This window comes from Plutella xylostella, chromosome 5 (genome assembly GCF_932276165.1).
Source record: "Plutella xylostella chromosome 5, ilPluXylo3.1, whole genome shotgun sequence".
Taxonomy (NCBI): domain Eukaryota; kingdom Metazoa; phylum Arthropoda; class Insecta; order Lepidoptera; family Plutellidae; genus Plutella; species Plutella xylostella.
This window is the reverse complement of record NC_063985.1, coordinates 955549-971968: the sequence shown is the minus strand read 5'-3', so window position 1 is coordinate 971968 and position 16420 is coordinate 955549. Positions and strand designations below refer to the sequence as shown.

Here is a 16420-nt window from a genome sequence, read left to right as displayed (position 1 = left end):
AAGACGCCCCGGCCGCGATACCCCGCTGTATAGCGACGCTTAGCCTTTGTGCGAGGTAAGAGCCAGCCCTAGGGTCCCTTGAGACTTCTATTAGTCTGCTGCTGATGTCTTTAAAAAGCTGACGTGCCTCCGGTCCCCACGGCCCTAGGGTTTCGACTCCGAAAGGCACAAACATGTACCCCTCTCCTAGGGATGCATATTTGCGGCCTTTCATCATCTCCACTTTCCACTTTATTTGTGGAAATTGAACCCTAGGTAAATGAAATATCCGCTATTGTTTTCCAAACAGATTAGTTTACCTATCACATCAGTTACGTTGACAAATTGCACGGCACGTGTTTCAACTGAAACTAATTTCATGGATTGTGCGCGCTATATTTATTTTTCCTCTTTAAGTTTTCCCGTGGGAATTATGGGATTAAAATTTTTCGTACACTCACGAGCAAGGAAAGTTATAGTGTCATAGCACCAAATTACTCCTAAACAGAATAATAGCTTAAGCTAATTTAATTATTGATGGCGTCTTCAATATTGAAGTACATTTAACGCGCATCAAAATATTACCAACTTAAATATTTTGGTCAAATTCTAAATATATCTATATATCACGTGCATGTACGTCATGTAATAAAAACTTCTCCAAACTTGATCCATTCCATACTAAAATATACACATAGCTATTTAAAAAATAGCTAATAGATAGCTTTTGTGAATAGGTTTATAAGGATAATTATATCGAGTCTTGTAGTATCTTAAATTTTGCATAGTCTCTGTGACCTTTGTAATTTTTCTGTTAATTTTGTAGTATAAATGCTCTGTGTAACCATGTTTTTGTGTGTGTTAAGTTTTTAATGTGTATTGTGGATTTTTAAAACTAAAATGTCTTTAAATATTAATGAAAACTTTATTGGAAAAAGTACTACTTATGTATTTAACTTTAATGCATCCATCTACTCTGTATAAATATATATATTAAAATTTTGGGATCATTCATTTGGGTTCATAGTGTGAAGTGAACATATATTTTATAAGTTTCTGAAAATTTTTCGTTGCTTTTGAAATCACACAGTTCATACATAACTCTATCAACTGTTGATGAATCGTTTCAGACTTGATCTAGACACAGACCAATTTGTGTTGTCTTTTTATCAGACCGAAAATTGAAGTTCTGGGCTACTTTAACTACCTATAAAAATTTGGGATGTATTGTATAAGTAATGTAATAATCTGCAAAAACCGATCGAACATAAAAATACGTTTTTTCAATCAGAATTTAATGCACAAGATTTGTTACAGTTACTCACTCTTTCAGAAAGTTAGTCAATAGTAAATAGGTACCTACATACTGTTCTAATAATAGTAGCATACCTACAATTATAAAAATAATTGGGACTCTTGTAAGTAACTCTTAAATTGAAAATGTATCAAAGCTTTGTCTGTTAACAATGACCTTTACTGTTGGCTAAACAGTACATTTTGTTAATTGTACTCTTCTGGTTATTATAGTAATAACCTAACAAAGGTTAAATCTGCCGATATTCAACAATGAAAGTCGCATACATTTTGAACGGCTAAGTCGATTTTGATAAAATTACAATATAAGACAGATAAAACTGATACACAGACACGTTAAACTTATAACACCCTCTTTTAAGCCGAGGGTTAAACATGGAAGGAATTATTGCAACTCACGTATATTAAACTGCATCGATTTAAAGGGTCATAGTATGGCATATGTGTTTACATACTGTGTACTGTGTATACATACTTGTATAGTGATGAAGAACGCTCATTTTGAAAATATGTAGGTTGATTATTAATAATAATAAAACGTTCATTACCGGGTGAGCTTTGACCAGAATTTGTAATTAACTAGTTTAAAATAATATTCAGTTCATACATTAAATTTTAAATTATTAACATTAGCTTTAGCCCGCGGTTACATGGGTTTGGCATTTTAACGTATAAAATTTGTTTGGTAGAAGACTTAAATTATAAAACCAGCTCCACATTTTATACATATAGTTTCCACTTATGAGATTTCCGTATCATAGCCTCGGCACGTATTGTGATGGCTAGCTGGACGCTAATATTCTAACAGAATAGAATACAATACCCTTTATTTTACACCATGAAAGTAATTTATACTAAATAACAACGTATAAATGTGGAACCAGCTTAACAGTTTACGTCTTACACCAAGTAGCACCAAATATTTAACATTCTTTGACATGTCTTTCCGTATTCACACGGCCCTAAAATAACAAGAATTTGTCAACTGACCCAGCTTAGGATGGGGTCCATAAGATTCTGTAAACTTAACTTTAGCCCCTCGCTAACTGTTAAGTCGGTGAATTGTTCTCGAAATGACCTAAGATTAGTGCAAGTGTCTGACTTGAGATAGGACTAAAATATGCTTCTAAGGAACCTTTGGCTTAAGGATGATTAATTAAGGGGCACTGTAATTAAACATTTGAATAGAAATTGTAGATAAGGTGGGGACCAGCTTCGGACTAAAAAGGTTCGAGTTTTATGTGACACTCTCTCTCTCTCTTTCTCTCTCTTCAGTCTTCTGTACAGTGTACAAAATATTACTAAGTAGTTATAAGACGAATATTTATTTTAACTAGTTAATAAATATTTTAACTACGTATGTTCCTAAACATATTTGAAACGTAAGGTGAGAGATAGAGTGATCTAAGACTTCCTTCATGACAAATCAGTTTGATGCGTGTAGTTCTTGCTTCGTGGTTGTTTAAATATTGATTTAAGGGTAGGCTAGGATACGCACAGGAAAAACAAAAATTACACCACTAAAGTCATATTTCTTAGCAACTGACCTACATTTTCAGCAACAAATAATAAAGAGTGTTTCGAGAATAGCCTCCCTAATTCAATGATCAAAAGCCGAAAACAAAAAAGGTCAAGCAATAGGCTGAAAACGGACCGAATTCAAAACGCCGAAAGAATTCAATTTTGGAATTCCGTTATCCCATTTGAATACATTCCGTTCAGGGCCTTTTCTACTATACGGTCTTTGATCCAAACAGATATTTGTCCTCGGGTCCTGATGTGCCGAATAGATGACGAAAAATACCATAACTATTAGATTACGACTTATATAAAGATAAGTGGTCATAGCAATGCACCTCTGCCTGACTCGAGTTCATACATTAGAACAACTCTGTTTTTTTAAAACGTTGTACTAAAATTTGGAATGCTAGTTTTTGCTTCTCTGCCCGGTGCAAAATATTTTTTCTGGCTACTTTCTAATAAATGAAAGGAAGATAAAAACCAAATAACTAGAACTAGTAATCTAGGTGAAGACTGTTAGACAGTGGTTAGTTATGGTTACCCGAAGCCAGATAATTAATTTAAAATACTTGTTTATAAGTGCACATTATTTGACCTACAGTCCTACATAGCTATATACATAAATTATATTTACAATAATACATTTACCGATTTCGCTTACATACTCTGAGGGATGATCATTGCCACAACTAGGTACCTACATATATTTTTTTAACATTTTTTCTTTAAATGGTAACGTGAAAGAGACAACTGTTACGGCCCTCTAGATGTCTTCACAGAGCATTAAGCTGTCCCTCGCGACTCGGGCTTATGTTTTCAAAGAGGACAGCTGTTTGGGTCGGCAGCTAATTTTCTACCTAATTACATGCAATGTCAGTGATCGTGATTATAGTCAAGAGGAAGAGAATTTACTTTTGTGTGCACAACATTTTTGTCTGTGTGGTATTATAATTAGACGACCGAATGGCGTAGTGGTTAATGACCCTGACTACTGAGCCGAAGGTCCCGGGTTCGATATGATATGATATTGATTGGGCCCGAATTTGATAACCCCGAATATGTAATTTACGAAATATTGCAATACCGATTTTTTTAAATACCGAATTATAATATTCACGAAAATTATAATTTCGAATGTTATAATCACGAATATTGTTATTACGATTGTTAAATATACGAATGTTAAAAAATACGATTACTTTAATATACGAAAAATAAAATACCGATTTATTATAATCACGAAAAAGTCAAATCCCGATCGGAAATATCATAATTCGTGATTTTGACAAAAAACATAAACGTCTTTAAAACTTTAGAACCAAAACCAAAAGATAGGTGCGACGACGAGCAAAGCGAGGAGGAGCGTGTTAGGTGCACATAGATATCGAAAAACAAAGCGGAGCGCAGCGAAGCGGAGCGGAGCGTTTCACATAATATAGCTTAAAAAATATTGTTTTATACGCATTATGCTGCATTATTCATATAAACATTTCTTGTTAACTAAGATACATTCGGGATTTTGTATTTTCGGAATATTAAAACTTCGGGATTCGTAATTTTAACAATTCGATATAATAAAAAATCGTACTTTTGAAACATCGAAATAATAATATTGGGAAAATTGACTTTCGTCATTTTAATAAATGTGTTGTTTGAAATTTCGTTTACAAACTATTCGTGATTTTCGTTATTCGGAAACTTAAAATTCGGGATTGTGAATTATTCGGAACTATGAAATTCGAAATTTTAAAAATCGTTATTTTCATATTCGTAAAAAAGTAATTCGGAATTATGTAGTGTACCCGGGGCAGATATTTGTTTAAACACAGATATTTGTTTTCGGGTCTTTGATGTGCCCGTAAAATTTCAATAGGCCCGCCCCCTATTACATTGGGACTAACATAATACTGGCGAAAAGTGGGTGCAGCAATGAACCTGCCTACCCCGTAAGGGAGTACATTAGTACAAGGTGTGAGTGTTTGTTTGTTGTTTTTGGAATTATAATTATTCGGGGACAATTTTCTTGTTATACAGGAGGTTCTAATGATATTTAGGAGTTTTTGTCACATAGAAATTGTGTTGGCATATTAAATTGATATCGCATCATGAGAATGATAAACCTGGGAGGCCATTTTCGCTTCATCGATATCATCACACTTGACATAATATCACGGGGGCTACATGTGATTTATTTACATACAATATGTCACTTCAATGAAGAGATATGTCGTGTGCCAGGAAATGTCGAGTGAGTGAAAATTGCCCCCTAGGAACGCTATTTCATTTATGTAAGGAAACGTAAAGTCATTATTTTTTAAAGACAAATTATTCTGCGCCAACTTGTTATGCGAAAAAATATAACATTTTCTCAGAAACAATTAAAATACACGAGCACAAAACAAATGTACATTAAGGATCAAATAACTTGTTCGCTTCACTTAAATATCAAAGTTTAATGTCCTTTCGTATTTTTCGGAAATAACTTCAAAACTTGGAAGATAACGAAAGTTTGACCTTAGACGAAAACATATTAATATTGATAAGGTAATTCGTAAATTTTGGCTCACGCTCCAGACTTTATTTTCATCTATATTGAAACTGAAAACGACCGAACCAATTTTGGAAAAAAATGGCAAAGAGAAAGTCAAAGAATGAAAGGATAAAGACAACCTTATCCCCAGAGATTCCAATGGAAAACAGGAAAAACGTAACTTTAAAATTGAAAAAAATCAGGTCAATGTTTTTGTGAGTTGTAAAATCCAAGGTAGATTTAGTAATTTACCGTATGGTAATATTACATACATGATTCAAGTGCATGTTATTATCGACTTTCGTTCTCCTACTTTGGGAAATTCGTGAAAAAAAACTACTTGTATAGTAAAACGTCAACTCATAAACCCGTATTATATTAAATAAAAATTTTTTTCTTGAACATTCAGATTGCTGTAAAATATTTGCTATCTCCAACCAACCTGAACTGCGTGGAGATAATGTATTTCCAGCGTTGGAGGAGATTTCTTTTCTGAAGTGTACTATACAGGGTATTGCAAAAAGGGTATACTAAGCCGAAACCTAATAACCTTCGCGAATTTTGACATTCTGATTTCATTTCCGGGCTTAGTCATAACATGCTGCACACCTTTTTACAACACCCGGTATACTATCAAAGGCAGAGCCTTAAACCGCGGAGAAAAAGTGGTAAGTGGCTCAGTGACTTTAGCAAAACTTGTTTTCCCGACTGCCGGGTGCTTCTTTAATGGAACCTCCTTTATGCAAGTGGAACTTATTCTAAGTGTATAAGTTATGTCTTCATCTATAAGTCTCAAACTGTATCATTCATGAGAAAGTGTAGTTTATGGATTTATAGCTGAAAAATCAATTGAAAAGATACGCGTTCTTTTTTTTTTAAAGCGATGAAATGTGGTGTTCAGCTCAACAGAGCAATATCAATCAATCATCATTTTAATTTTATTGTGCGCAATTTTATTTGGAGAATGAATTCATTTTCTATTTTTACCGCTAGCTCTGTTCAATTTTAAGGTTCGCCTTTGAACATATTTTCTCGCATTCCGTATTTTTATCATTTTGTTAAATAATTACGTATCATGGTTAGCCGTCACAATGGTTGAAAATCGTTAGTAATCGAATGGTTAAACTCTGTTGTGTCGTCAATTGAGTCCACGGTTTGCAAGCATACGAGCGAGAAATAGCTCAACTGCTACGAAATACATGCTACGAGCTACGCGCTACGGGCTACGCGCTACGAGGCTACGAGATGGGCTTGTAGTTGTGGGCTCAGAAACTTAAAATACCAATATAGATTAAATAAATTAACTGAACCAGCCAAATCACCTTTGTAAAAACAATACAGTGTGACAAGTATGAGTTTATTTTGCGTGTGTTTTTAATAACACACGCAAAATAAACTCATACTTGTCACACTGTATCAAATCTTTTACAGCCGCTGTTGTTCCCTAATACAAAAACCTTTGATAAACAATATAAAAAACTATTGAATTGTAAATATCGTTTGCGATTCCGGCCTTGATTTGATTTGCTCATCTCTCGGATTCCGCCCGTGGCCGTGAGTGGGTGCCGGGACACAACCGACGACCTTTTCTTAAAAGGATTACCTTATCATCTATTTACGAAAAATTTCGGCTACACAACTTGTTTTTTTAGGAATATTCTCCTTTATTGGGCAGTCAGCCTAAATGGAAGTTTTGTCCATAGATCGAAAACAGGGATGCTGAATTGTTGATAGTCTTGGCATCTATTGACGGCCTTGTAGCGAAACATAGAGAATGAACTTTCGCAATGTATTGTAATACACAGTTGCTAATAATAATAATTGTATGCGGGGATTTCTCACACATGGCCATCCATGGCAACCCCAAACATCACACACATTGAACACCCTAGACCCTAGAACAAATATTTATTTTATACAACGGCCAGAAATGGAACCCGGGATCCACGCCACAAGAGTTAATGCCAATTTCTCCATAGTCGGTTATCTAACCGACCAGGGATTGGTTATCAATTATACGTCATCTTCATATAAAATTCTTGACAGATGTGTCAAAAGTCGACCTCTAATACCTGGTTATGCTCTAACCGACTATGGAGAAATTGGCACTAAGTCACTTACTTGAAAAAATAAGTCCCATTGCTGTAGCCGAAGAACGGCACAGTATAAGTGAGCATCCAGATGTTGCCGCCGCCGCAGTCGTAGTACGGCTTGGACCACTTCCCGTCCTCGTAGCTCACTGATAAAATCTCATCCGGCTCCCGGCTGGTGTGCGCCGTGTCGTTGTACGTGTATGTGTTGTAGCCTGCAAGTGGTTTTGTGGGTTAGTAAAATCCTAACTAATATTATAAATGCGATAGTAACTGTATGTCTGCCTGTTACTCTTGCACGCCAAAACTACTGAACGGATTTGGATGAAATTTGATATGCCCTTGGTCTAGACCCTGAGAAAGAACATAGGCTACTTTTATCCCGGAATTCTCACGGGAAAACTTTTTAAGGCGAAGCGAAGCTCGCGGGAACAGCTAGTATTACATAATACTTAAAGGATAACGGGCAAAATGTACGGGACTCGTACACACCCACCAATAACGACCAGACGCATGTCTTTAGAATGCTCTATTCATGTCATTGACTATATTTGTTATTTACGTCTACGTCTTTTCTAAGCTACTACCGGCTACCTGTCTAAGGTCCAGTGGCCAGAGTATTAAAAATTATTATTTATAATAATAACAAATCATAAATCATTTATTGACATCAACTAACAGAGGTTCACATGAAATAAGAAAGGTAGTAATAAAGAGGGTGTTTGTTAGTTAGACAAGGTACAAAAGTCTATAGGGGCACTAACGAGCTGACTGTACAAGAACATTCAATTAACTGCATTTTCAATAGACGCCAGCTATTGGAGTAGAAATGAACTAAAAGAACGACGATAGAGTACGCTCAGAGCATCATTCTGTACGTGGTAGTGATACCACTCATTCTTTCGTATTGCTCTTTCATGTTTCTGAATGTAGGGGAGTCTTATAAATGCACTGAATTCTGTACGATCTTGTATAAATGGTTTTGAGTAGGTATTCAGATAGATTTATAGGAGTGGATATTAAATTTATTTCAGATAATGAAAACATAATTATTATAAGTATACCTATTGTATTTTAAAGTGAAATAATTGTAGAGTTAAACAATCTTCGAAACTACACAAAACTCGTTAATTTTTCTTGTGGACTTATGTTGTTTTAATGTTTTGATAGCATAGCTATTAACTACAGGAACGAGCTATGGTGGCATATTTCCTATTCCAATCTTGATTACCATCTCTGTTTGCAAATTTTTGTATAACATGCCATTAGGTACTAAGCGGATCATTAATTTAACTTTCATTGATGGCAATCACATTGCTGTTAAATCTGTTTAACCGTTTTTTTAGGATTTAAATATTTGAGACGTTTTTTGATACTTATAAAATGAGAAAATATATACTACATAAGGTGTTGCAAAAAGAGTAGGCCGAAAAGGGGTCTCAGGGGGTCATTCTAAGCAACTTTTGTTCTACGAGTTTGGAAATACTTACCTAGATATTTTGAAAAGTCTACATTGTATCGTACCAGATATCAAAATAAACAATTTTACATTTCTAGTCACTAATTTGCAAACTTCGTTGGTTCAAACTTGGTCGTGTTTTTCAGGACTAACAATGGGGCTAATTGATAATTGCGAAATGATTGAATAGCTAAGCAATTAAGCGAAAACAAAACTTTGCTCATCTTGTATCAATGTTTTAAAAGCCATCACAATACGTACCTAATTTTAACAGATTATTCAAAAGATCCAGAGATAAAAAGACAGAAACAAATTACGGTCATAATTTCAGCTGAACAAAAACGAAATAATGGAAAAGGTTTCCCGAGTTTAAAAAAAGTATGAGCCACTTAACTGGCATTTTGCGTCATCAATGAAGTGTTAACAAAGGAGTGAAAATGAAAAGTCTGTATTCAAAGAGAAGCGCTTGGTCAGCCGTTTTGTATATTGACTTTTTAGGGTTTCATTGCATTATTAAATTATTTCTTTTATGCCATGACAATAAGTTTGTTTCTTATAAACCTATGGCGCACCCTGGCCAGTCAGCGACTGAAAAATAATCAGACTGGCTAATACTTTCGCCACGGTAATAAACAGTAGATAAATTTTAACATGACAGAATGACATATTTTGTAAGAAATTATTTTATTTCCTGGTGTTTATCATTTAGGTATGTTCTTCTAAGCTCTTATGTTTGCCGACGACATCGACACGCTAAGAATAAGTTAAAATTTAACTAAAAGTATAGTTCAAATTAAAATCTCACGAAATTAGCGTAACAATTTAAATAAATAAAGCTCTGATTTATTTCGCAAGCTTGTCCAGCTTTTCTGAAACTTAGTCGTCAAGTTGGCGTGTTTTGAAACTATACAAGGCCAGAACGCACCCATAGTGTACTAGCACTGTATAGTTTCAAGTGAAAAAAAATAATATTTTACTTGAAAATATACACGATTTGTGCGTACTAATCGCGTATACTTTCAAGTTGGGATTTACTGAATCGTTCTTGAAAATATACAATGCTATTACGCACATTGCTTGATTGGCGTACTTGTCGCATATAATTTATACCTACATGCTGATTCTGATTTACTTAACTATTTCGGTACATTCATGTAGTAATGAATACTTACAATTTACTTGTTATGCCTGTCATACCTATAGAATGTTAATAAATAAAGATGAAAAAGCTCTAATTTGATTGATAAATTGATATTTATAGCAATCATACTTGCAAGTAAGAATACTAATTTATATGAATTAAGAGTAATACCTACTACACTTACGAGCAATGAAAAAGTTAGAATGACGATAGCTCCTGAACGGAAAAGACTAGCTTAATGACGCCGTCGGCAATATTAAAGTACATTTAACAGCGCATCAAAATATTATTATAACCAACTAAATTAAATGTTTTAAAAAATTTGGATCAATTGGTGTTGACTTTTTGCTACTTGGACTTATTAATATTACATATTTTTCATCAAGTTTTGATTTCAACGTAAGTAATTGTCTTTATGAATTGTTCATACGCGGCCGTGCACTCGCTGTCGCAGGACGTGTCGCTGTTTCGATATCGGAAACCGGTTTCGCGTGGCGTCGCGCACTTGCTCTTGTTTACTACAATTTGTGCTATGAGTCGAGTTTATACCTACAGTTACAATGAGTGACGGCGAATCACAAATTAGTGACGGGAACTGTGAGAATGAGGATTTAATTAACACATCTTTATTGAGTGATATGGAGATTCAAACGGAGAATAACACCCAAAACACATTGTTGGAGAACGAAGAGGTATTGCGGGCGGGTCGGAGCGGGAAACGAAGCAGAGACGAGGACAATGAAGAGCAATGGATTTCTGTGGCCAGAGGCGGTAAGAAGTTTTTGCGCAGTACTGGAATTGAGAACAGTATTAGAATTCCGGAAGAGAGAATAGAGGTTTGCATTACTGGGAAAGAAAAATTACCTAAACAAATCGGGTTAGCTAAAACTTTAAAAAGCCTCAATATCTCAGGGATTATAAGGATTAAATTTCTGAATGCCTATAAAGTTTACATTCAATTTAATTCCGAAGAAAACGCAGACAAGATGATAAAATCCTCTTACTGGGAAGAAAAAGGTTATAGGTGCCAAAAAACGTTTGAGGTTGGGGTATCTTATGGAGTTATTAGAGATATCGAATTAGAACTAACAGACGAAGAAATATTAAAAAGTTTGAGCTCTGAAAAGGAAATAATAAATATTAAAAGGTTAAAACGCCGCAATTTTGATGACGGGAATTGGGAACTATGTGAGTTAGTCCGAATATGCTTCAAGGGGCCTTCATTACCTACACATGTACTTACACACGATATAAGAGCGGTCGTTGAGCCATATATCTTTCCAGTCACCCAATGCTCACGTTGTTGGAAGTTCGGACATAATCAACGACTGTGCCCATCTAATAGAATTATCTGCCCTAAATGTAGTCAAAACCACCCCAATTGTGAAACAACAACCTATAAATGCTCCAACTGTTCCGGGAAGCACCTAGCATTAGCGAAAATATGCCCGATGTTTTTAAAGGAGAAAAGGATAAGAGAAATTATGTCAGAATTCAACTGTACTTACCGAAAGGCCCTTACTTTATATGTTCCCCCATCCCCGCCCGTTCATACAGTAAATGAGCACGTCCATAAACCTAACGTTTACGCTCCTATGCCGGATACGCAACCCAACAGAAGTCCTACTTACGCAGAAAAAGTGAAAACAACAGCCATTATTCACCAAACGGAACCCCAGGGGCAGAATAGCAACCGCAAGCCCAATAAAAAATCCCACTATCCAAAGAAAACTACTAATAATAAAGAGCGTAAAGGTGTTGAACATAGTGAAGAAGAGTCATCGATCGTATCTGGGGACGAAGTAACGAAGGAAAATATAGAAGAAAATACACTAAATAAATCAAAAATACAGGAGCTACTACGTAAACTGAGAGAAGTAATATTTGAATCAAGATTGAGTATTGGAGAGAAGATTAAAAACAGTTTTAAACTTACGTGGGATTGGATAATTTCTTTGGCGGTTAAGATGCTAGCAGAGTGGCCAATATTCAAGTCATTCCTTGATCATAATGGCCAATAAAAATAAAAACATTTCCTCTATAAATGTACTGCAGTGGAACGCACAGAGTATTCGGCCAAAACTCATAGAACTAGAACAAATGTTAAATCAGGAAAAAATACATATAGCTGTTATATCTGAGACGTGGTTAGACTGTGAAAGCTCTCTGAATATGAGTAATTATGAAGTGTTTCGCCAGGATCGAGACGATGGTTTTGGTGGAGTTGCGATCTTGACTCACTTCTCAGTGAAGGCCGAACGTTTTCAACAACACAACACTAACCCAGGAATTCAAACTGTATGTATTAAGATTCACAATTGCCTATCTATTCAATATGTAGTTTCTGTTTATTGCCCATCCACCGTCAGGACTGATGATAGAGATTGGGACTCATTATTTTCGATGTTTAAAAATAAATCTTTAATAGCTGGTGATTTCAATGGGCATCATAGAAACTGGTCTACCAAAAGTGACAGTAGAGGGCTCCAAATATTTAATACATTAATTGAAAACGATTTTGTAACCCTTAATGATGGATCCCACACTCGAATAAAACTTGTAAATGGTCGCTTACAAAAAACCTCACCAGATATCTCAATGGTTACAAAAGATATTGCTTTAAAGTTTAATTGGAAGGTTTATAGCGAAAATCTTGGAAGCGACCATCTTATGATCAAAATCAGTATCGAATACGAAAGGTCAGGAGATTTCATACAGAAAAGAAACTTTAGAAAAGCTGATTGGCCCAACTACTCCTCGTTCTTACAATCTGAATTTCTTTCTTTCTCGCTATGTGCTGATCCCCAAAATTCTTACAATAGATTTGTTGAAATTTTAAACAAAGCAGCCGATAAATATATTCCAATTATAAAATATTGTGACAATCCTATTAGGCAAGAAAAATTCAAACCTAAACCCTATTGGTCAGCTGATCTATCTAAAATTGTTGCCCAAAGAAGGCTGGCTTTGTCAAAATTTAGGAAAAACCCAACACCAAATAACTTATCCATATTACAATTAAAAATATCAGAGGCTCAACGCTTAATAAGAAATGCTAAAAGTAACTCTTGGAAACAGTTTTGTGACTCTATCGACAGCTCCATATCATCTAGCGAGATGTGGAGGAGAATGAAATGGATTAAAGGTTTTAAGAGTAAAAGAGCCTCAATAGATACCGCTAAAGCTGAATCCCTCTTATATATGTTGGCTCCAGACTATGTATGCCCTAATAAACCCTCCTTCCAATCTCAAAATAACCAATTAACATCAAAGATCACCTTGCAGGAACTGGTAAATTCAATCAAATCTACTGATACATGTCCGGGGGATGACCACATATCATTTTCTATGGTTAAACACCTTCCATCCAACGGTAAAAAGATACTAGTAGACTTGTATAACTTGATATTTGAGAAAAGTATTATCCCCTTTCAGTGGCGTAACATTTTGTTAGCTCCAATCCCTAAGCCTGGTAGAGAAGGTCAGGGTATTTCAGCAATTAGACCTATTGCATTAATGTCGTGTCTTTGTAAAATTCTACATTCTATTATAAATAAAAGATTGGAGTGGTACATAGAGAAAAACCAGTTATTATCTCAATACACGGTAGGATTTAGAAAATCTAAGTCTTGTTTGGATAGTTTGGCCCGTATTACCTCTAGAATACAAATTGGTTTCAGTAAAAATTTGATAACATTAGGGTGTTTTTTCGATGTAGATAGTGCCTATAATAATGTTAATATTCTAAAAGTATTATATACATTGGACAGTGTCGGTGTGGGTTTTTTAATATGCGATTATCTGTGGGAGTTTCTGAAGGAAAGAAATCTTAAAATATATATAAACTCAAAAAGTATTTTAAACAGACTCACCGGTCAGGGTATTCCTCAAGGTGACCCGTTATCACCGTTACTGTTCAATGTACTAACTATTGGCCTTATAGATCATTTAAATGTACATGTATCACAATACGCAGATGATATTGTTATATACTCTCAGGCAAAAATCGTCAATAGTGTTAATAATGATATTCAACGAGCCGTTGATACGTTTTGTGGACTAATATCTGAATTGGGCCTGTCAATTTCAAACAAGAAATCAAAAATCTGTTTATTTAGCCGAGGTTTCAGAAGAACACCCGTAGATATTATAGTCGAAGATAAATCACTTCAATTAGTTGACTCAGTTAAATATTTAGGTATGTGGCTCGATCGATCCTTAAAATGGAATAGACATATCAAAGAGACACAACAAAAAACACAGAAATTTTTAAATATTTTGAAGTGTTTATCGGGCCCTGGATGGGGTATTCACCCCACGCACATGAGAAGATTGTATATAGCATTAATACGAAGTCGATTAGATTACGGTAGTTTTATTTATGATAGTAGCTGCAAAAATCATTTACAAAAATTAGATGTTATTCAAAATCAATCCATGAGAATAGTTGGAGGTTTCGTAAAATCTACACCTGTCCATGTGATGGAAAGCGAACTAAGTTTGCCTCCTTTAAATGTTCGACGCTTTTATTTAGCTGGTAAATTTTGGTTTCGTTCTAAATCGTTAGAAAACAATCCTACAATAGACATCTTGGACGAATTATCTGAACTGTGTGAGAATTCATATTGGGCAAGAAAAAAGAAACCTCTTCTAGTCTCTGTTCATAATAAGTACAAAGATGTAGTCATCCAGTCAAGCCCTATAGTTGAAATGTTCTCGTTGAATACATGGGTCAGTAGTATAAATCTATCAGAAAAAATATGTGTTGAAGTTGAGGGGATTGACGGAGCAAAACGAAACATTAATAAATGTATCCTAAAAGATAAGTGCAACGAGATGTTAATTTCTAAGTATGGTTACCACTATAAAATGTATACAGATGCTTCTCGTACTGGGGACAGCAAAGGAATTGCGTTTTATGATCCACAAGTAGACATAAGCTCTAAATTTAGGGTGGAGGCGCGTTGCTCTATTATGTACCTGGAACTTTTAGCGATAGAACAAGCTGTTTCACACATTAAGAACACTGTAGAGACTAAAATTGTTGTGGTCTCTGACTCCAAAAGTGCTTTACAACACTTGGCTCGCTGTACCTCGAATTGTCGAGGAACACCGATAGCTTATAGTATTTTGGCGGCTATTTTGGAGTTAGAAAGTACTGGCAAACAAATTAAATTTCAATGGGTTCCATCCCACGTTGGTGTTGAAGGTAATGAAATAGTGGATAAATTAGCTGGAGAGGCCTCAATGGATGGTGAAGTTCTCGATTGCCTTCCTTTCTTTACCGATATGTTTCCAATAATTAGAACAGCAGGTTACTCTCAATGGAAAGAATACTTCGATAAGCGTTCGTTAGAGAAAGGCGTTTGGTATAAAACCATTCAGTGCAGTCCCCTTGGCAGTCCCTGGTTCGAGAGAAGCATACTTTCTAGAACCGACATTGTGACATCTCTGAGACTCCGAGCTGGACATCTTCCTTTGAATAAATTTGCGTACCTTATGCGTAAATCGGAATCTCCTAATTGCGAGGAATGTGGCAGAGTTGAAGATGTGTACCATTTATTATATGAATGTGTCCGCACGGAGTCCCAGAGACAAGAAATCTATAATAATGCAATGTTCTATGGCGTAGGCGGCTGTAACAGTGTCCTGGCCTATCCTCTTTCTGACGAGGCCAGGCTACTGTACAGACTAGCTCGCTTTGGTATGAAATCTAGAAGATAAGTGATTTTTGATTATATAAATACACAAATAGTATAATACCATTAGTTATATATGCCTAGTTTTAGTTAACAAACTGTTGTAACATAACTTTATTTTGCTCCTACGAGGGCTACATCGTCATTTTATGTACAATGTCCTCTATAAATAAATAAGATTAAAAAAAAAAAAAAAAATGAATTGTTCTACACCGTCTTCTGAGATCATTTTTACTATTTACAACAGTTCTTCAATTTAATTTTTAACTGTACGGTGTAAACAAAAAACACGTTACGAAAACAATGCCAAGTGCGGAATGATGATGCAATGTTTAGAAAGCAATAGACTTATTACTATTTCGCATGAAAGAAAGAGAGAGCAACAATTGAAAAGGGCTACCTGGTAACTAATCACGTATAGTTTCAAATGCTCGTATTGCCGCTTGGCACTTGAAAATATACACGATTAGTACGCAGTGGTAACTGCTGCAGTATATTTTCAAGCCATAATTTTGGCCCAACTTACTTGAAAATATACGCGATTAGTGCGTAATGGCCTTGTATAGTTTCAAGTAAATCATGGCACCATTTTAATTTGAAAATATACGCGAGCAGTCCCAACCTCTGCGTTCTGGCCTTGTATAGTTTCAAAACACGCGTCAAGTTGGGTGTATTTTCGGTGGCTAT

General features: G+C 35.3%; 1 protein-coding gene across 1 annotated transcript in view; it reads right to left on the bottom strand.

Moving 5' to 3' along the window:
- LOC105383460 (probable G-protein coupled receptor 158) overlaps positions 1-16420 on the bottom strand; it is a 132096-nt gene that overhangs the window by 55013 nt on the left and 60663 nt on the right. The window contains exon 3 of the mRNA XM_038113085.2: positions 7466-7649. Coding sequence (XP_037969013.2) covers positions 7466-7649 — 184 coding nt within the window. The remainder of the gene's footprint in view (positions 1-7465; positions 7650-16420) is intronic.